Here is a 22,380-nt window from a genome sequence, read left to right on the forward strand (position 1 = left end):
ACTGTGTAGACAGGTGCCATTTTCCACTCCATTCCGCTGACCTTGTGTTTTTACCTCAGTGACTTCAATATCTTTGAGCCCACTGGAGGTGCTTCACATTGTGATTTGTGCTTCACCATAGAGTTCGCAGCTCCTTGAATGAATGAATAAAAGCTTTGTAAAGCACAAACTTAGCCCAGGGGCATCAAGGCACTGCGGAAAGGGATCAGGGTACAGAGATGCCCTTAGGTAAAAGGCTTACAGATTTGAGATGGTGAAGAGCCAGGTCTTCAAGGCCTTACGGAACAATAAATGGATTTCCAGAGCCGTGATTGGAAGAGGAAGGAAGTTCCAAAGTTTAGCCGCAGCCAGCGAAAAGGCCCTACCCCCCATCTGGCTTTCCTAAACCTGGGAACTATCACTAGGTTCTTGCTTGAAGATCTTAGCTGCTTAGCGGGGACATATCTCAGAAATAGTTTTTTAATGCCTTCTGATCCCAGATTGTAGAAGGCCTTGTGTACCAAGCACAGGGCTTTAAATACAATTCTCCGGCGCAGCGGAAGCCAGTGCAAATTGCTGATGGTTGCCGAGACAGAGTGGTATTTAGGAAGGCCCATCACCAGCCTGGCAGTGGCATTCTGCACTAGTTGAAGTCGATGCACCACTTAAAGAGCATTACAATAGTCTAATCTAGACAACACAAGGGCCACAACTGCCTGTTTCCGCGGGGGGAAGGAGAGAAATTGAGAGATCTTTTTAAGGGTCCTTATCATCGCCAAAACAGGTGGAAACCGTACTATTTATTTGAGGGCCCAGAGAAAGGGAGTTGTCAATTATGATGCCTAGATTTTTGGCGCTAAGGCCAGGGCGGGGGCAGGATCCAAGTGTATCGGGCCACCAGGCCTCTGACCAAATCTCCTGTTTGTCTCCAAAAATGAAAACCTCAGTTTTATCCCCATTGAGTCTTAGATAGTTCTCTACCATCCATGAAGCCACTGCCTGCATACAATTTTTAAAATTTGCCGCTGATGCTTCAACGCTCTCAGTAATAGTAATCATAATTTGAGTGTCATCAGCGTAGGATAACTCTTCTAGCCCGAAAGATCTTACAACCCTGGCAAGCGGGGCTACATAAATACATAAATATTAAAAAGGGTAGGACTCAATGAGGATTCCACAGAACAACTGATTGGGGGCTGAGAAGAATTGGCCCATCTTAACTCTTTGCGACCGATCCATAAGGAATGAGGTAAGCAAATTAAGGGCGGAACCCTCAATCCCTATTTCCCTGAGTCTCCCAGCCAATCTTAAAGGAGAGATGGTATCGAAGTCCGCCGTAAAGTCCAGAAGGATCAGTAAGGTCCAGAAGGATCAGTAAGCTCCTTTTTATTTGGGATGCCCTCTAAAATACCCACACACATAGGGACTGCAGCCCCTCCACCTAGCTCCAATTGGTGGCAGCTGATTGCCACTTGCTTAGTTAGTAGCACCTATGAGAGTGGTGACCACCACCCCTCTTAAGTGAATAATTCCACATGTTAAACCCAATAGAGTCCACTGTCATTGGGATCCTGGCTCTTTTGGCTGCAGTATACATTGATCCACGAAATCTGCCAGCAGCAACACAGAGATTAAAATGTTTTGGCTGCTAGAGAAGACCAGGTTCCTGATCTCTGTCGTCCACTAGCTGCTTGATTCAGCTTCGGCTGAGTGGCCTGTGTTGCTGCCTACTGAATCTTCACCATAAGACAGTCTGCTTCGATTCCTAGTTTTCTAGTGTATGTAAGTATGGCGCACTTCCATGTTTCATCTATCGCTTATTCTGTCTGTTTCGTCATATTTTATAACAAATCAACCTTTTACACTGATATATAAAACTAAACTCAGTCTTTAGTAATGAGACTCCTGTCTCTCCATACGATGTGCTTCTAGATTTCTTCCCAAAGTTCTTTCTGTTCTTTACACCAAGCTTAATATATTGTATTTCTTTGGTCTGAACCAGTCAGTAATAGTTGACATATTTCCTTTTAATGTATCACCTGAAATCCTAACTCCTGAATAATGTAGTGGAAATTTAGGCTCTCAGAACACTCCTAAAAATGTCCTTCTGTAACTGTACTTCTTAAAACAGATCTGCATCCCATGTCAGTGCAGTGAAAAGCCTAACCACGGGGCTCATCAAAGCCCACTGAACAGAGGCATCTGTCTCATTACTTGATGCTTGAAGTGTTTTGATAATTTAGAAACTGAAGAAAAAGATGTCATTTTAACAGTATTTTTTCACAGCACCTATTTATGTATGTATTTATTTATTTCTTTAGAGGTTTTTGAATAATGCAAAAAAATAATTTGGGGCATTTTGGTGTGCATTTGCCTTGGCCATATGCTTATGTGACAAAATTGTAAGACAATTGGTTCTGCCCTCTGGTCTCATCCATAGCAATTCATCTCTTATTAAAGCAAACACATTTAGGGGCATAACTCCGCCCTTTCCTGACCGCACAGCTCCATACCTGACTTATATATTCCATGGAAACCAGTTGGAAAGTTACCACCCCCCCCGCCTTTGTTCCAGCATTCTTTTGTTCTGAAGCAGGGCACTGGATATCCAAGAGATAAAAGTGGATACCCTTCCCAGATAGGCAACAGGCTTTTGCATGGGACCAACATGAAGAGTCTCACCACCGCAAAGGCAAAATAGAGACGAGCCTCCAGTTTCTACGCCAATAATTCTGTCCTCATGAAACAAACCACCCACACAGCTCAAGAACACATAAACATGTGGTTTACAACCACGGTTACACGACTTATATGCCACGTGTCACATAGCTCACCACAGGCACGCACAGCAAATTGAAGTAGCCCAGTTATGGGACAACTGTTTGTCTAGGAGAGGATCAGTAGGCCCACGGGCACAGGTAAAATACCTTGCAATCAACCACGACAAACTGTCAGCCTAGTAAGGGCATAGTAGTTACTCTCTGCTCCTCGCGGTCATATGGTTTGGGGTAATCATCTGTCAAGCAGAAGCTTGTGCTGTGCTGTGCTGTAATTGAATACAGAAGCCACAGAGCATCTAAAGTGGGCTCACTGTTGTCAAGTTCACTGTGAGAAAAACATAGGGTCAGCCACAAAGTCAAAAGAATGGGCGAGTTGGTACCTCACTCTACATAGCATGAGGCCTGCGGTTCCTATCAGGAGCCAGAGAGGATCATTACCATGCCAGTTGTCTGCTTCCTCTCTCCTAAGTCAAACTAATCTAATGCTGGTTTAAGAATTAATAATGCGCAGCCTGTTAAAAATAGCATTTATGGTATTGATATAAATATGTATGAAACTTTCCAACATTTATGCACTCTTGGTGATGAAGGCAAACTATAAAGTTGAAAATAATGATTTGGGTCTGCAAAGGCCTCACATTGCACATTAGGGAATAAATACCGTATTTAGTACTGATTTTTCTTTACCACAAATGAAATTACACTTCATCACCCATCACTTCTTATTCCTTCATTTTTGTCACTGCGGTGCATACCATTGTAGCTCCAAAAGGCTATTACATTTAGCTTGGTCATGTGCACCAACATTTAGAATGTACTCTACATTTACATGTATTCTCCATGTTTTTAAATTTGTGTACCACTTTCTACTCATGTGTTTTCCTCACTGTGATCTGGTATGCAGTGATTTTCCTCGGTATTTTAAAGCTGCTCTTTGTAATTTAATCTGTATGTGAGATATTTGTAAATACTAAAATAAGCACTTGGGCTGAGACAATTATTAAATTCATGTTATGCTACATTTTTTCAGATTTCCCGTAAAATGCTTCATCGTCCAATTCTTGTTTTTCGGTTGCCGAGCCTTCAGATATTGGATGGCATTCCAGTGACTACAGAGGAACGTACACGAGCTGAGATTTATGTTTTTGAACAACAAGTAAGGAAATCCACAGCACATTACATTCTACTACTTTACTCAGTAATATGTTATTGTTTGTCTAAAACTTTATTACTTGAATATAATTGAAATGCCTACAAGAAAATATATTTCTATCCTCACCAGGCATTAGTTTATCAGACTCCGAAGGAATGAGAAATTTACATGGGGCATCAATGTCATTTTAAGTGTATTTTTAATTGAAATGTTAATATTTGATGGTCAGGGGCGTAAACTATTCCTAGTTGTGCATCAGAAGCTCTACCCTAAACCTTTTGCCCTGATATACCTTAGGTCAAGCACATTATGATCATGTTGGCATCAAACACTTTATTATTTTTCAAGTTATTTGGGAGTTAAATTAGAGTTAATAAATTCATGTGGTACCTCTAACCAGTAGAGGGTGTTTTCAAGTAACATTTGTTTTAATGTATTTGTAGAAGTTGTTCGAAATGCTCTATTTAAGCATTGAATTGTATCTGGTCAGTTCTGTTCTTGGGGGTATGGGTGATAATGGTATTTTTATTGGGACGATTGTCAGTGTTGTTTAATGGTCTAAATAAACTGTCTTTAGAGGAGTATTTTCATTGTAGGAAAAAATCAAAAGCTGCAAATTATGAAATAGCATGATGAACAACCTTGTGTAGAAGAGATTAACGTTTTTACATGAACATTCAAACACATGAAAGAGTAAACCAGTAAGACGCTCAATCGTCAAATAAATGAGGTGTAAAATTGTTTAAAAACGGCTTTACTTTGTAAATAACAAAAATGATCAAACATCACAAATGCAAAAAATGTATTTCCACCAGAAAGAGCAATTCTGAGACAGAAGAGAAGCAAAAGCAGATTTGTCACAGGGCACTATACATCACCCGTAGCAGTTGTACAATTTTTGTCGACCTTGTATCAGCAGTCTCATAAATTTGTCTCTGCCATTGACGTTATTACAGGGTTTCAGTTGCATCCAAGAGACAATACTGTGAATTTTGGTTCAGTAGGGTCCTGGAAAAGATCATATATTTTGCAGTTTAATTGATGGCGCTGCTACAATGGAAAACACATTTGCTCATCCTATAGTTCTGTGGTGTCTTTCATGATTAAGCAAAATGGACTGGATGCATGAACAAGGGATTTAAGGAAAAAGACTGATGACTGATGCACAAAACTTCTACAGACTGATTCACCATCTCAATCCTTCTGCTGCTAGGGAGCCTGCGGTCAGTCTCCTTCGTCAGTCATAGAGTCTCTTTTCTTCTTCATATACAAGCCTGTCTCAGCTTGGAACCACTTTTATCAAAGCGGCAGCTGGTTGATCCTTGAACGCCTTGGATTCCCGAACACCCAGGAGTGATTGGCAGCAGCACAGTGCACGGTGGAGCGCTTGACTTACCCTTTCATTGCAAGGAGGGCGATGAAACGCTTCATTTAGGCGAACAGCATGGAAGCAAAAAAACGCAAGAGCATTATTGATCAAAAAGGAGGATGGAGGCTTTTTCCATTCAGTGAATGGCGGGATTCCATGCAGTGAGGCAAGCAAACAGCTTTTAGACACACAATAGTAAAATTCCACTACACCACAGGGAAAAAAGTGCAGCAGCCATTTTCCAATTTAGCGTACAAAGCCACGCGCCACACACATGAAGAGAATGTTGTCATCTGCAACTACTAAATATGTTCATTTTTGGTACGTTAGAAAGATGCATTTATTATTTATGTATTTACTTCATTTCACTAGTCACTATTATATATTTCATTACGAGTGCGTTACAACATTATTGAGCTTGTAAGTAAATAAATGCAAAACATAGCAGAGTACAGCGAAAGGCACAAGAAAGAAAAATTATAAAGAGCTAAGATGAGAGGAATAAGTCCAAAGTATCGTTAATACTACCATGCAACAGACGAAAGTGAGTTAATATGAATAAAATATGCAAGTGTACGTCACACAGGCCCTGGCCTAATGAAGTGGGGAGCAACCACATCAAACGATGGGAAATGTAAGTGCTCACCTGTTCCTGTTGCCACAATCCAGTATCTCAAGAGGGATAAAAAGATACATGGAAAGAATGGACGACTGCAGAAAGGGCTGTAAAATCAAATGTTTCATCCACATGGCCCAAAGCTAGTCCACCTTTGCTCCGCGTCACCAGAACAGAACCAGCGGCAGAACCAGAACTAGACTTCACCCACCAACATCATTATTGTGCGAAATAGCAAGGCCCTCCACTAAAGAAGATGGGGTGCGGCTGTAGCTGTTGGAATCATGTGGCGGCCTCTGAAGCAGACTATATGGCTTAGATGCAGCACCAAGCTGCAACACCGCCACCCAAGGTGGGAGCATGAAACAGGAAGCAGCAGGGTGGAGCCCATGCATGTCGACACCATTCCAGATGTGGCTTCCACGTCTTACAACTGCAGGTCTTTTTCCAATACTAAATTGATAATCTGCTAATGAACCTCAAATGGTATTTTGTTGATTTTCCCTTTAAAAAAAAATAAATTAGCATCTCAAATACATCTCCATCTATAATGATTGGGTTTATAATGTCCATTTAGCTGATGTTTTCGATGCTTTTTTATTTTGTGACCATCTCTGTTGAACATTGAAACTGCCAACTGGATATCGGGAATAACTGTAGATAAATTAAATCGTGCCTCTTTATATGTTATGCTATTCTTTATTGAATCTGGGGGTTTTAATTGTGGTTCCTTTTGTTGGTAGGTTTTCCCTGTTACAACTGGCCCTCTGGACATCGGGCTTCCTAATTCAACGACGGTTCTGACAAAACCTCCACCGATGCGCGTAACAAATGTGAACCTGGGAGGAATCCCCCATATCCTCGGGTCTGATCTAGTGTTCCCTCATCCGCATGATGAAACTTTGCCAAATGAAGGAAATAAGCGTGAGCACATACATTTTATTTATATTTCATGTGTGTTTATTTTGCTACTTAAAACAGCCTGTAATTTACATGGATAGACTAGTTCATAGAGATACCATTTTCTAGTCCTGCAACCATGTTGAGTAGACTCCAGGCGTTCTACCACACAAAGTTAAATGATAATTCAGATAAATCACAAATAGCCATTGTGGTTTAAGCTTTGCCCTCTGTCCACAAGTGGAAGGTCATTAGTTATTCTCCTAGGCTGTAACTAGCTTAAAGGACTCAGACCATGCTTTTCTTATCAACATTTTTTGCAAGGAATAGTTTTTATAATCATCTACATTTATGTGGAAGTTTCTTTTTGACGGTAGGATTAAGTACTGTATTTTTCTTACATTTAGATTAGTATTTGTATTGGTTTTTATAGATAGCTACCTATACTCACAGGCTTCTTGACCACAAGTAGATGACCACAGGCAGAATCATCTAGCATTATGGAATCAACCAATGGCGGCACGGCCATGTCTCTAAACTCTTCCTAAGTTTCTATAGATCTGGCTGCCTGAGTAATTCCACTGGAAGAGAATTCCAAAGCATAGCAGCTTGAGCTGATAAAGTTCTGCTCCCAAGCATCAGTGGCATTGTTCACTGTCAGCAACAGTGACACATAGGGCCTGATTCACAAACGTAAATGTACACTTTTGTGTAAGTTTACGATTGTTTGCTAGTCACAAAATTTTACAAGTAGTATCTGTACAATTGTGGACTATCCTATCTTTTTATGTGCAGAGACTCCACACTCCTAAAGATACTACACGTAAAATACCTTTGTGAATAGCAATAAATTGTAAGTGTACACAAACATGCAAGTTCACCCTTGTGAATCAGGCCGGAGTGTTTCCCTCCTTTTAGCAGTACTAGTGTTGTCATTTAGCATACAATGAAGACGAGAGTCCAAAGGGCTGAACTAAAGAGTTAAAAAGAAAAGAAGAAAGGACTGAGCCCTGAGATACACATACTAAAGGTTTTGCAGCTGAGGCAAACGGAGAGAGGGATATTTCCTCTTTATCCATTAACGTATCCGGTTCAGGGCATGACTGTGAACTACTATGTGTTGGAGGCAAGCAAGAAGGATCTGATATTGCATTGAAATCAGCAGAAAAATACAAGTGTGAGATGTGCAACACCACCACCATCATCAGATTAAAGCCTTTGGGGCCTATTAGTATGGCGGGCGGATCGCCATCGCCAGACCGGCGGTGGCGATCCGCCCGCCAAAACACCCCACCGGACGGCCATGTACCCCCACCTCATTAGCATGGTGGGGGAACCGCGGCGGTTTTTCCAATGGTAGGCAATCATCATGATTGCCTGCCGGGCGGAAAAGGCCTATAACATGGTGGCGGTGCCTGCATCCATATCATGATGTGTGCGGTGGAATGCCTTTCCATGGCGGAGACTCCGCCATGGAAAGGCATGCGGTGTTTACTTTGGGGGCCCGTTGCTGGCCCCCGGGGCGGTGGGGTGGGGGCTGCCTTGGGAAGTACCCATAGTGCCCCCCTACATTGGCATTCACAAAGTGGCAGGCACCGTGCGGTGCCTGTCACGTTGTGCATGCCAATCACAACATGCATATTCAACATTGTGGCGGGTGCTGCTTACAGCACCGCCCGCAACAATGTTGAATATGCGGGATTCGACTGCCAGGGTGGCAGTCACATACTAATTGGCAGTGCAGGACTGCCGCACCACTGGCAGCCAGTGCCAGCACCGCTAGGGTGGTGGGCGGACTGAAGTCCCCCCGCCATCCTAATGGGGGCCTATGTTTGTCAATAGCCCACCCCACCATAGACTTAGTACTCAAACCTAAGTGGAAATTCACCCATCAATTGTGAAATCTTCTATTGGAATCAATATAATCCTGTAGCTAGCTTCATAATCCTTTCTCCAGTAGTTTTAGAAATTTAAGAAGCAACAACATTTTCCAACAATTGGCAGGACTACAGGAATCCAAGGAGGCCATATCTCGCAGATAAATTATGTTTAAAAGATGGTAGCATTATGCCTGAAACCATGAAGGAATGTATGATATTAGTAACATCTGTTCTCTACCTCAGACATAAGAGATTTAGAAACCTGGCAAAGATTAAGGGCCCAATTACGATGCGGGCTGGAACGGCTCGAACCGTCGGTCGGAGCCCTCCAGCCCGCATCGTAATAGACCGACCCATTTCGATGGCATAAGTCGGAAGGGAATCTGAATCGGTTTTCTGGATGGCCTCCGACTGGCTCGGAGAGCCCGTCCTCTATTCGGAAACCCTACAGTAATCCCTTGGCCGGATCTGAGAGATTACAATGGCAGATTCCCACTGCCTTTCTGTGCCGGCCTTTCCGACACAGAAAGGAATTAGGAATCTGTTTTTGGGGGCCCCCAGCAGGGCCCCCATGGGTGCAAGGCCGTCGAATGGCAGCCTAGGGGGCAGATATGGTGACCCCTGTTGATCCCTGCACCCTGTGGCAGGCATCTTGAGGTGCCTGCCACTGGGTGCTGGGATGAACTGCACCTCTGCTGTTTGCAATGAGAGCATGCATTCCGTTCGGAATGCATGCTTCCATTCTAAAGTAAAGGATTGGGACCAAACAGGTTTTGGTTGCAATCTTCTTCCTGGGCTGGCACCGACGACAGGAGGTCGTTTGGTTCCAGTTACAAACCGATGTCGTACGGACTTCTGTCCGTCCGACATCGGAATCAGGCTCCAAGTCTTGTGGCGAGCATGAAGGACAGCTTTTATTGTTGACTCTCTAAACGTTTGCCCATCTATAAAGGCTAAGAACTGGTTAAATTTGGCAGCTGGTTTACAAATAGGATCAAAAGTTCTACATAGGGAGGGTGCAAATTATGCTGCAACTTCTACCTTTTCATAGAAAAATATTTTGGAGTGAAAAAAGCACCTAAGAAGTAACAAAAATCCAAATATGATTCCATTGATTGTGGATACTTCGTAGCATATAGGTCTTCTAGGGCAGGTAATATTTCTATAGGTAATTTCGGGTAACTGAATATCTTGTTCTCATAATATGCTGATTCTCTACCTTTAGTAGATGTTTGTAGAGTCGGGATTTTTTAAGTGAGGACTCTTTTGTGAATCATTCATAAACCGAGAATATCATTTCAGTAGCTGTTTGATTGCAGGCTTTTTCCCGGCAAAAGGTCAAATCTGTGATTAGTAACGATGAGTTGCACTGTAACACCTGGATTAACAAGTTCATCAGAGTAATTTTGTCAACATTGAATAGCTTCTTTACTTATTGTTTTTCTGCTATTGACGGTACAGTGATCAATCCACAGGAATTGCTTGTGGAGACCATCTTGAACAGACTTAAATGTGAAAATAATGTAAAGCATGTGTCCTGTAAAGAGCCATATATATTTTGCATTAAAGTTTTAATTCCATATTACTTTGTTGATTTTGAAGTTTGTGACTGAGGAAGGTATACGCCTAATACTAGAACTTTGTTCCTTTTTAGTGAAAATACTTTCCTTCAAGCATAATACAAAATATCCCAGTGTAGAAGATGCCTGCCTTTTCTCCTAGCGCTCCACTGCATTTTCCCTTATCAATTGGGTCAATTCCCATGTCCTTAACAACAATTCTTCTAATTGTACAGGGCCCACAGTGCCGTGCCTCTGATTACTCAGATGCATCACAGAGAGGACCCACCATTGCTAACCCGTTGAAGGTGCTGAAGTGTTTATGAAAGCTGCCCCTCCTCTGTGCCATCCAAGCTGTCAGATGCTATGTTTAGGGAGTGAACTCTATATGACTGGAGCTCGTCCACTAAGGGACTGACCTCTGGCACAGGTGTCTTAGTGAGAGGCATCACCTAAAGCCTCAGGCTGATGGAAAACGTTTGGAGAGCTCTTTCTGGGGGTGGTCAAACTTGCATGACCCAATCTGAGCACTCCTTTCATTGGTTTTCTCTCCATTTACATGTGGAGCATAATGTGGGCACTTCATGGGTTGAGGGCCTTTTCCCACCTTATCTCTGGTTATTGCATCACTTAAAAAGACCCCACCTTCCTGAGTCTCTAGACTTCCTCAAATTGATTGTAGGCATATTTAAGACCCAGTTAAGGGAGACCACAGGGGCTTGTTGGCACTACTGGGCCTCAATTGTGAGGGTTGATGTTGTTTGCCTCTGATGTTTCAGGGTTAGTCCTACAAACTGGGTACAACCACTTGTGCACTTGACTCCCAGTGGTAGTGATGGTGAGCAGTCATACACTTCTCAAAGTGGTAGGGATAGGGTGCTAGAAATCATTGTCAGCAAGCACACATTAATATACAGTACGTGATTTCCAATCCAGTGCTTGACATTCAAGTAGAAAAGCACTTTAATGCACACTAGAACTAAATACCACCCACCTGAAAATGTATACAATGTATTTCAGTGTCTTGGCAGTAGAATTATTCTTTGCCTCTCCCTGTTATTGGTACTCAACTCCTCTTATGGTCCAGGTGGATCCTTCCCTGGGGCAGTGCTTAGAGAGATTAGGCTCAGGTGCAGATAACCCCAATGCTCTTGTAATTGGGCTTAGTCTCTTTTGCAGTTACTCCTTCTCATCAACGTGCCTCCAGTCCATGTTACAGTTGGTGTTCTTGGTGGCTGCTCTGTTCCTCCTCTACCACCTCCCCCATTCTTTGGTGAGTGCTAGTCAGCATTTCCCTTTGGTTTCCAAAGCAGTTGTGTCTGCAGTGATGCAGTGCCACAGGCTTGCTTGTGGCTGCTCGGGGAAGTTCTGTGTTTTCTATACCCTGTCTGGCAGGTTAGTGGTGCAGCCCTGCTCAGCTTTTTTGGAACCAGATGAGTGCAGCCATGAGTATGGTAGGCTCATGCAGAAGGTAAAGCTTTGCACAGGCCTGATTAACTGGGTGGGGACCATAGCCTGGGGTGGCTCCTACGTTTGCACAGAGGAGCGTCGCTCCACAAAGAAGAGCCCCAGGCCAGAGCTGAAAAATAAAATGGTAATAAAGTTTATTTATTGCCATTTTATTTTTCAGCAGGCAACCCGTTGCGAGTGGCAAGACGGGACAAGGCCCACTGTGCGCTAAACTTTAAAATGTGCATGTCTCTTTGGCCAGCCGTCTTGCGATGGCCAGCCAGACATGCACATTTTAAATTTCTCTAACCTAGCTGTCTTAGACAGCAGGGTTAGAGAAAGCGCAGGCCTCCATTGCTCTTGAGAGCTCTGAGTGAGGCTGTTCCATCCAATCCTAGCACGGTTCTCATGCTGGTGAGACCAGCACCATGATTGGTTAGGGGGTTGGCCAGCTCCCGCATTGGAACCTGCCTTGAGAGAAGACCGAAGGAGGAGGACATTGTGTCGCGCAGGAAGGTGCGTGTATTTTATTATTTTTTTGTGTCACTCCACCCCACTACCCGTGGTACATGCTAGCCACCACTACCCATAGCTCTGGTCTCACCACATCTTTACAATTTGGATACAGTGGCTCAGGTTATGCCGCAGCTGCAAAATGCGGGCACATCAGCTCATGGCACACCGTAGCTTCACACTTCAGACACAGCAGCTCAGATCCTGCTGCAGCTTTGCTCTTCAGGCACAGTGGCTCAGGTCATGCCACAGCTTCATCTTTTCCCATTGTAATCACCAGAGAGTCTGGGACATGTTGGTACTGAGGCACACATATCGCTGTCTGTAGTCTACCACATATGCAGACCCACAATACTGGGGGTCATGCTGCATCTCCCTCTTCCTGGACAGTTGTTACATCTGTAGTGTTGTCTGTGTCCTTCCTTCTCTTAGTAGGCAGGCAGGCTAGCTTTTAGGTGCTTCAGTACAGGTGAGTAGCTCTTCAGCAAGGGGTAGATTCAGATGATGCCTCCTCAACTGTGGAAGGCTGGTTTTCAAGCAGACACAGGCACTAGTTATACAGTTGTCTTCTGAGCACTCTACAAATCACCCCCTTCCTTGGCTATAAAAAACTTAGAACTGGAAGATGAAGTGCACCAGTAGGTCCCACGTTTGTACATTTGGAGCAGACAGGAGCTGGAAATCCACTGTCTGGCCTTTCAGAACCGGTTTGGGGTGGTTCTTCTTTCAAATGTCCTCTTTTGGCTGCTTTCCAGACACAACTTTTGTGTAGAGTGATACCTCTCTCTGCAGGGTAGTCTGCAACCTGGAGGACCCACATCAGCGGCACAAACAGTTGTGCATTTTACGCACCTGGCTATAAACAGAAACACTGAAACAGTGATGAGGGAAAGGTAAAAGACGGCCTAACCTAAGTGGTCCCATTCATCTGTAGCAATAGAGACTGCAGTCCTATCCTTCACCCTCACCATCTACCTGATGGGAGTGCTTCGGGAAAACTAAGCAGCTCCGTTCTCAGCAAAAGCTAGTTTAATATCTTAAGGAGCCTTATCTCCTCTTCCCCCACTTCTTTGTGTAGGTCTCCTCCCTCCTGTTTCAAGAATGTCAGAAATACAATTTCACTCTCTGGGAAAAGACCCCCTATTTCTCCTCCCATCTTGTGCAATAGGCCATGCCTGTGTTATCCTGAATGGATCCCATTGGCATCCTTTATTCTGGTTTGCTCATACATACCATGTACACAAACATACATTTCGGGATGCTTGCGCTAACATCTTTGTTTGCACATAGGAGCAGAACTTTACGTACATGGTCAGTAGGCCTCCACTTCAGTGAGCCAGATAAGAAAGCTCTAGTCACAACTAGGATTCACAAAACATGGTACACTGCCACCACCACTCCATGTGCTTAATCCAAATAAAGTTGCACCACTTGATGCACCCCTCCTGGTCACAGGACAGGTACAGAACCTTACTCACATGCCTGGACATGCCTAGGTTTCTGCACGCAAACTAGACTAGTGTAAGGTTATGGCCAAAATTAAAAACCAGGTCACCAGATACACACAGCCAGGCACTTAGGGTAGGGGAACACAATTGTACATCATGCAGGGGACACTCCACTCCCAACAACATGGAAACAGAATCATGGGTATCAGTCTCTCCTCTAGTTCTTTTGAGTGGAGCACCACGGATGGCCTCGCTAAGGGCTTGCATGCAAGGGCTTATATCCTGAATGGACCTACTGTGCTCGTTAGAATTTCAGGTCAACTTGTGTGGGGGCGAGGTGCAGCTGGAACTTGAGGGGTGGTTTTGTTGATTGCATTGGTGCATGAATGATTGTACACCCCACAAAATTTGGAGCATGGTGATCATCACCACTGCACATGAAGGGGGAATCCTCAGTACAACATCATGCATCAGTCCCTTCTGACTGCAAATATTTCATTTCTATTTTGTAAATGGTTGAAGGGGTTTTCACTTTGTTCCTGTATTCCCTCTGGCAATGGAAATTTAAGCTTGTATACCTTTCAGCTGCAACCATTAAAAATGTTTAAGGTGCTGGTGGATAAGCTTTCAGTCCGTAATCAAACATTTGAGTATGTAGAAACAAGACAGACAGCAAGATACAGATTCAGAAGGGTAAGGCGAAGTCTGTGGCACCAAAACCTTTGGACCTGAAGGGCTGCACCTGCTGAAATAATTTCTACTTGGTGAACTTTTGTGAAAATGCAGGAGGTCTGGGCCCAGTGGAGCACTACTGCCACAAATTAGTTTATGAGGCCTTTTACATCCTTGAAGCAAAATGTCTTATGGAGAAGCCAGGGTCATCACTCTCATCATCATCTGTTAATCAGCTAGATGCACATAATAATCATGTACAAGAAGCATGCACTGTATACAGATATCATAAGCCCCGTGAAAGGTGGAGGAAGCAGTTGCCTTGTTCTTCTAAGGACTTCATTACGATTACCCTGATGTTGAATGCAATCATTATTGCACCAGATAAAACCCCACAATGAGGTGTTCAGAACTGATAGAGTGCGATAATTATTGCCTTTACTGAGTTTTACCTGGAAAATGGGTTATAACATGCAGATTTCGGTGCTTACCACAGCAGAATCTACATGTCCTGGAATTTACCAGACATTTGACCCTGGTGAATTTCAGATAGTGGGGCCTGCCAAAATGGGCCAGGGGATAACTGCATGGTGCAGTCTTTGTCGCAAAACTCGTAATTCCAATATATTTTGTAGCACAAGTTGCTATACATGCCACAGTTTAACAACACACTCGAAATGTATCCTCAAACATTTTGGTTTCTACCTCCCAAGGATATAAGGAATTTGCCTTATTCTTTGAGACACTAAAGGAGGAGCACAATTTTTATGATTATGGCCTAGTGGCTGGCAGCCTTAAATAGATTATCTTAGAACCAAAGGCTAGTAGGACTAAGTTAGAATTTCCTCAACCTTCATGTAGGAATAATTTTTCTATTATCCTGTGCTGCTCCATATTAGGGTAGTGCAGTGTTCACCGATTACTTAGCCCCTTAAGACTTTCAAGTGCTAGGTAGAAGCAGAGAAGAGGCAGAGTTGATATGAGGAAACTTGTTCTTTGTATATGGTAGGCAATGATTGCTGTTAGAGAGACTCCAGGGCACGTACAGTCAGATGAGGTGGCAATAGCCTCCTGTTATCCTTTGCTACGTATTGTGGTATAGTATGCCTGCACAACTCGAATGGTAGGTTGGGGTTGGGATTAGGCGCCTATAGCTATTTGTTAGCATTATTGAAGAGGAACTGTTTCTCAATGGCTTTGGTTGCATCTCATTTTTTGTAGTTTCCATTCTGCTTAATTGAATCCATTTTACATTATTTTGATAGGATTCTTGCTCTTATCCTTTTCTGCGCATGAAAGGCTGCAGGCCAAACGTGTTAATTGAAAAAAAAGTGGTTTTAGTTCGTAGTGGCCTTTAATATTTTTATCTGTGAATAGTGACACAGTGCCCTTAGGAATGCTGATGTAGTACTCTCTTCTAGACAGCAAAAACAGCAAAGTATCTACTTGTAGTACAAACAGGACATTTTGAGGGTATATAGCACACTCCAGATGGGGGAAGGGAAGGGTTGTAAAATTGAGGAAAGGAGAAGTTAAAATATTTGAAAATTGTGATTCACGTATCCAATGTAGTGATAATATTTATGCACATCAATGTAAGTATGGTGAAAGGGTCTATTTGTAGGCACACTACTACCCTATCTATGAGAGGGCAATGTATATCCGAGTCTGCCAGACATTTTACTATGCAAACAAGAGTCACACTGAGAGTTAAGGGCATTCGGTGGTCTGTCAAGAGAGAAGATTCCAACTTATCACGTAGACTTTTTATTGGTAGTGATTTTTCAACAGGAGACACACACCTGACACACCAACAACAGGATCACCACCTCCCACTTGACCCGCTTCCATGGCCCAACAACTACATCATACATTTCAAGATACCTGCCCACCAAGCCACCTCACCAAAATAACCCAAAACGCCATCAAGACACAGGGACAAAATATCTGATGAAAATGACGACTCATTTACACTGGGAACCTTGATGAAGACACCAAGTTCTTCAATAAATGTCTCGCCGACTGTGCCAACCGCGTTGCTCCCAACAGACACAAGAACTACAAAAACAAGAAACAACCCAGCCAATACACGAATAACCTCAGAGTGTCCAAACTCCACTGCAAACAACTTGAGAGAAAATGGAGAATCAACAAAAACACCACTGCAAGATCCAAATGCAAGAAAAATGCCCTAATTCTCAGACTCAAAGCCAGCTCCAACAACTGTGAAGGACGCTTCACCATCATCAAGGAGTTCTCCGATCCCGCAGCAGCCAACAATGACATCATCCCCTCCCAAGCACTCTGCAACAACCTCTCATACTTCTTTGAACAGAAATTTGCCAAGATCTACTACACATTTGACCCACAGCGCACTGATATGAACTCTACCGACCAGCCAGACACCTCCTTCATTGCCAGACAGCAGCTAAGCAAGTGGAAGCCCCTCTCAAATTAGGAAACCACTGCCCTGATGAATACCATCCACTCAGGAGCCCCCTCAGACCTATGCCACCACTCATATACAATCTTGCAAGAACCATCATCTCCCCTGTGCTCACTGCTATCATCAACACCTCCATAACAATTGCCACCTTCCATTCTTGCTGGAGAATGCCAAAGTAAACGCCTGATTGAAGAAACTAGCAGCAGACCCCAACACCCTCAGCTGCTACAGGCCCATCACGCTACTGCCTTTCCCAACTAAAGTCATGGAGAAAGCCATCAATGCCTAACTCGCAGATCACTGAAAACTCCATCAACTCCTAGACAGCTCTCAATCAGGCTTTTGCAACAACCACAGCACAGAGACAGCCTCACTACGTCCACTGATGACATCAGAAGCAGCCTCGACCGAGGAGAAACAATGTCACTCATCCTCATCAACCTCTCCTCAGCGTTTGATACTGTCTCCCACAAGTCGCTGATCAGAAAGCTTCAGCACTTCGGTATCTGCGGACCGGCCCTGAAGTTGATATTGTCCTTACTCACGGACAGAACTCAACAAGTTAGACTTCCCCCTTACACCTCCTAACCCAAGAAATTTATTTGCAAGTCCCTCAAGGATTGGTGCTCAGCCAAATACTCTTCAATGTCCCTTGCAGACATTGTCAGAGTCCACGGCATCAACATAGTATCCTATGCTGATGAAACACAGCTCATCCTCTCCCTCTTACTGACTCAGCAAGCACCACCAAAGCAAACTTCGCCAACTGCATGAGCAACTTGCTGTTTGGATGAAAAACAACTGCCTCCAGCTCAACACAACAAAACCAAAGTCCTATCCCCCTGTGATGTCTCTTGGTGGCCCTCTGAACTTGTCACCCCACACACCCTTGCAGAACATGCCAAGAACCTAAGGGTCATCCTGGACACCAGCCTCTCCATGAGCAGACAGATCAAAGTTGTCTCTTCATCATGCTTCCACATCCTGCGAATGTGATGCAATATTTTCAAGTGGATCCCACTGGACATCAGATGAACTGTCACCAAGGCTCTTATCTCAAGTAGACTTGATTACGTAAATGCCCTCTTCATAAGAATCTCAGCCCATGTCCTACGCTGGCTCCATACCATCCAGAACGCCCGTGCCGCCAGACTCATCCTGAACATCCAGCAAAATCTCTCCACACCCCAATAATCCCCTCTGGCTCCCAGTCCATGAAAGATGCAAGTTCAAGCTACTCACTCATGTCCACAAAGCCATTGCATATCATTATTGCTTTACCCTGTAACTGTCCCTTTTTCTCCTATTCAGGTAGAATTGGAAGACTTGCCTCTGCACAGACCATTATCCCCTCTCCCTTTAGGTATCCTTTGTCTCTTGTTATCTTGCCAACTATGTCTGCACTATATAAATACCCCAACATAAGTAACACTAAATACATACTTCATATACCAGCAATATAGAATACCTACTCCTGAGTCACAAGGACTTAGTTACATTTAAATCTTCATGTTTTTTTAAGTTAAAAGCTGTTCCTTCTAACTGTATGAGCCCATGCACATTCCAGAAGGTTTATCTTTCCCTCTTACCTCACCATGGACGAGCATGTAATACACAACTCAAAATCGGTCAACTACCAACTTTCCCTGAGAAACAAGGAGAAGTATCTTTTCTCTACATGACTTTTTGACATGTGAATGTCACATGGACTTTGGAAAAGCCACCCGGCTGGCCTTCCCAAATCTACCTAACAAGCAATTCCTCATTAGGTGTCTAAACTCACCAGGGCACCACAGATATGAACACATTTGACCCCATTACCGTGATCCTCAGAGTTCTTCATTGGCCAGAAACAATTTCAGACTAGCCTGTACATTTACACAGCTCTCTCACTACCCTTATTAATTCTCTGCTTTGCTGTCCATCTATGGTGGCTTCAGTGGAAGCAAACACTCCATTATATAGGACTCTCTCTAAATGCCTCCAGAAGGCTTGTGAAGGAAACAAGCCTCAAGTGACTCCATCCCTGATGCAGCTGCCAAAATGTGGAACTCTTTGCTTTGAAACCTATAAACTCATCCATCACTCTTATTCTTCCAGAAAAACCTAATAGCTTTCCTCTTTTGAAGATTTCTTAGTGGATGATCAGATAGAGAATGGGGAATGAGAGGAATGGATAGAGTTAAGAAAAAGACAGTGGGAGAGACCGAGAGAGTGAGATAAACTTACCACAAAATAAACTCATGAAGCCTCTTGACATAGAACGTGGGTATGTTAGGGGAATGAACTCACAAGAAGAATGTTTAGACAATATCTACCCTTGAAAGATACAGGGAAGCATACCCCTATCAGGAGCCGTGTCTTATAGAGTGCCCCGGGGGTGCAGTGGGCATGTGCACTCGCTTTCCTATCCCCAGGGGCAGCTTGGTTTTACAGAAGGGGCTGCAGACTCGTGTGTGCTCACTTCTCTAATACAGATTCAAAGGGAGCATTCTCTCATTAGCATGTGGGCGTGACCGCATGCTAATGAGAGACACTCTGACTCTGCACCAATGCCATAGTCAGTGCAACCCCTTCCTCACCCCAGGGACCCCTCTGAAAGAGGGAGAGGGTGCCCCATGGACCCCTCCAAATATCCCCTACAGGCGAATGCAGTTGATTTCTGTACCCGCCTGCAGCGGGATCTCAGTCCCCCTTTGTAAAATAGAATGGGTGATGCCTCCAGTGGGAAAGATGGACCACCTGCTGCAAGCACCCAGACTGCCTTTCCCAAATACGCTGCCCCCAGGGCAGAAGCATGAGTGTGTGACTGACCTGACGGCAACACATTATCTGTAATAGTGCTCACAGTCCCTCTTTACTCCCTGCAACCCAAGTTAAGGGTGCGCCCTGCCTCAAACAGGGACAATATATAATATAGCAGCTGGAGTGCTCTGTATAACACCTGGCTAGAACACAAAATCTGACTGGGGGATGGAACAGGGCAATCATCTGGCATTGGCTTTCTCTTTTAACCTTCTCCTGACATGTATGTACTGTGTTTTCTCTTGGCAGTTAGAAGTCTCAGTACTCAAATCGATAAAGTGAGAAGAGCTGATCAGTAATAGCCAAGTTAAGGCACCGGATGTAAGGCATATGTATAAATTTCATCTCTTAAAATCCGTGCTTCTTGATCCTTGTTCCAGCTGGGGTGCATGGTGCAGATTTATTTTCCTTTCCATTTTCAATTAAGTGGGTAGTCAGGCCTAGTATCTCACTCCTCATACGTAGAGTTTACTGAAGCCAGCAAGTTTCCTGTTTTTACACTGTTTTGGGCATTTTTGAGGCTGGTAGACAAGACCATAAACAGATATTGTTTTGGATAAATTCTTCGCAATGTTATTTCTAAAGTGAGCTTGCAAAACATTTTAAGCCTTTGGTGTATCATACAACTTTGTAACATCAAATCTGGATGTGTGCCATTGCTCGAAACATGCTTTGTGTTCCCCCAGCTTTGCACACACAATTAGGGAAACATATTATCCCTTCTAGTTAGTCGCTAGAAGGGATAATATGTTAGTCAAAAAATAGGTCTTTCAGTCTTTTTTGCTGTCTATCAAATTATACTCAGGAGAGGTATACCCATATAGTAGTCTGTCCTAGCCCAGGTTGAGCAAAGCTACACCATAAAGCAAATGGAATGGGGTGAGTCAGACATTTTCACAAGCTGAACCGATTTATTGAGCTATGTATGTGTGATTTATTTAACAAAAGCTGAATTTTGTACTATCGGCAAATAATATGTATTATTCCATTTGTGTTTTTTCAGAAAAAAGATCAAAGTTTCAATCTGTCATGGGCCTGATAAACCATCCCCGAAGCGTTCATGGTGAAATGGCCTATCGGCAGCTTAGAGGAGGGCCAAATATATCTCCAACGTACATAGCACAGCAGGGTGGCTCTTTGAGAAATGCACATATTCAAGCTAATAGCCAAGAACATGATGGCAGGTAAGGATTCTTAAGCTGGGGTACAACATCTTACTGGTTCAATGAAGGCTGTCTAACTTTAACACACCATTATCCTTTAAATTACAGCTGTAAGAGGTTAGTTTATTGCCTAAGATGGAGTTGGGCTGGTATGACCTTCTGCAGGATACTCTTGTTCCCTCTTGACTTCATAAGCCGCAGTAAAGTGCATTGGTGCAGTCCCAAAATTACGCAGAAACACCAGTGTGTGTGTGTGAAAGACTATAATATGAAGTCGACATAAGCGTTTTCTCTGCATTTGTTCAATTAACAAAGAATATGCTTGTTTTCCAATGCATTGTGACACATACTCGCAAGCTTCATCTGTATGCTGAAGAGCATGTTTGCTTTTTAGCTCTTCAATCGTTGCTTAATTTATTGCTAACATTTTCAAATCAAAATTGAGCAAAACAGAAAATTTAAAATGACTTGCACCTGTGTCATACCATTTTCTTAGAATATCCTTTTATTTTAGTTTAATTTAGCTTCTTATCTTCTTTGTGGAGCACTCTACACTTCCCCAGTACACCCCCCCCCCCTATTAATTTTCCTGACCTAATACTGTTGACTTGCACACCCCTGATGGCTGAGCCTTTTACTTGGTGGGGGCTAAGTAACAGGACCATTGAAAGATGCAAGCTTTTGTAAACTGTAATACGCTCTACTGCTTATCGCTGAGCATAAGTGTACTGATTTATGTATTGAGATTTCTCTACTATTTGATGACTGTCAGTCTAGATTTGGGCCACTTGCTTTATATCACTTGGGGAGTGGCTATTGGGCTGCTGTGTTAGCTGGAGCACCATTAATAGTGGCGCCTAAAACACTTATGTAGCTTCAAGCCCGATGTTGTTTGTATATGTGTTGATGAATGTATGTACAGCTGTAACCACCCCTGTGATCAGGGCAGTTAATGTGATGGAGTTGGAGATTGCCCCATGAACCCCTCTATACTACTCCCCATCTCCACCCTCCTCTGCTTTTCAGTTGGCCATTCTCAATCCCTAAACCCATGATGGAGTTCAGCATGCTTGCTACTGCTCCTTGTAACCCTACTCTGCGACTATTCTGTAAGAAAGTGGATTATTATATGGGGTTGGGAGTTGCCAACCTCAAGGCATCATTACACTAACTTGTCAGGGTGAACCCCAAAGTCACTAAATTAACCTGAGCTCAACCCCCTAGTAGCTATGGCACAGTGCAGACAGGCTTAACTTAGGGCAACATGTACAGTTTGACTCAAGTACCAAAACAGTAATAATGTCAACTCACCAAGCAATAACAATCTGAAACTAAATTAGTATAATAGAGTAAGATTTGGTAAACAAAATGATATGAAAATGACAAAAATCCAATGAGGAGAACCAGAGTTATGAATTTTTCAAGTTAAATCTTTTAATAACACATTTTACTGAAGTTTTTAATCTGCCCATAGAAGCAGCGTATTTTTGAAGGTTTGGATAAAAATAGCACCAAAAACCCCAATGACAGCCTATGGAAGCGGTAGATTTTTCTGATTTAGTCTTTCTTATGCAGCTCAAAATCCAGTGGGGCAAGTATGACGCTGCACCAGAGGAAGAGTAATGCAAATGGGGCTTGGAATTTATAA

General features: G+C 43.4%; 1 protein-coding gene across 1 annotated transcript in view; it reads left to right on the forward strand.

Moving 5' to 3' along the window:
* LRRC9 (leucine rich repeat containing 9) overlaps positions 1 to 22,380 on the forward strand; it is a 597,819-nt gene that overhangs the window by 569,834 nt on the left and 5,605 nt on the right. Inside the window, exons 30-32 of the mRNA XM_085626156.1 lie at positions 3,790 to 3,915; positions 6,641 to 6,821; positions 20,573 to 20,753. Of these exons, the coding sequence (XP_085482282.1) occupies positions 3,790 to 3,915; positions 6,641 to 6,821; positions 20,573 to 20,753 (488 nt within the window). The remainder of the gene's footprint in view (positions 1 to 3,789; positions 3,916 to 6,640; positions 6,822 to 20,572; positions 20,754 to 22,380) is intronic.

The sequence above is a fragment of the Triturus cristatus genome, chromosome 9 (genome assembly GCF_964204655.1).
Source record: "Triturus cristatus chromosome 9, aTriCri1.1, whole genome shotgun sequence".
NCBI lineage: Eukaryota > Metazoa > Chordata > Amphibia > Caudata > Salamandridae > Triturus > Triturus cristatus.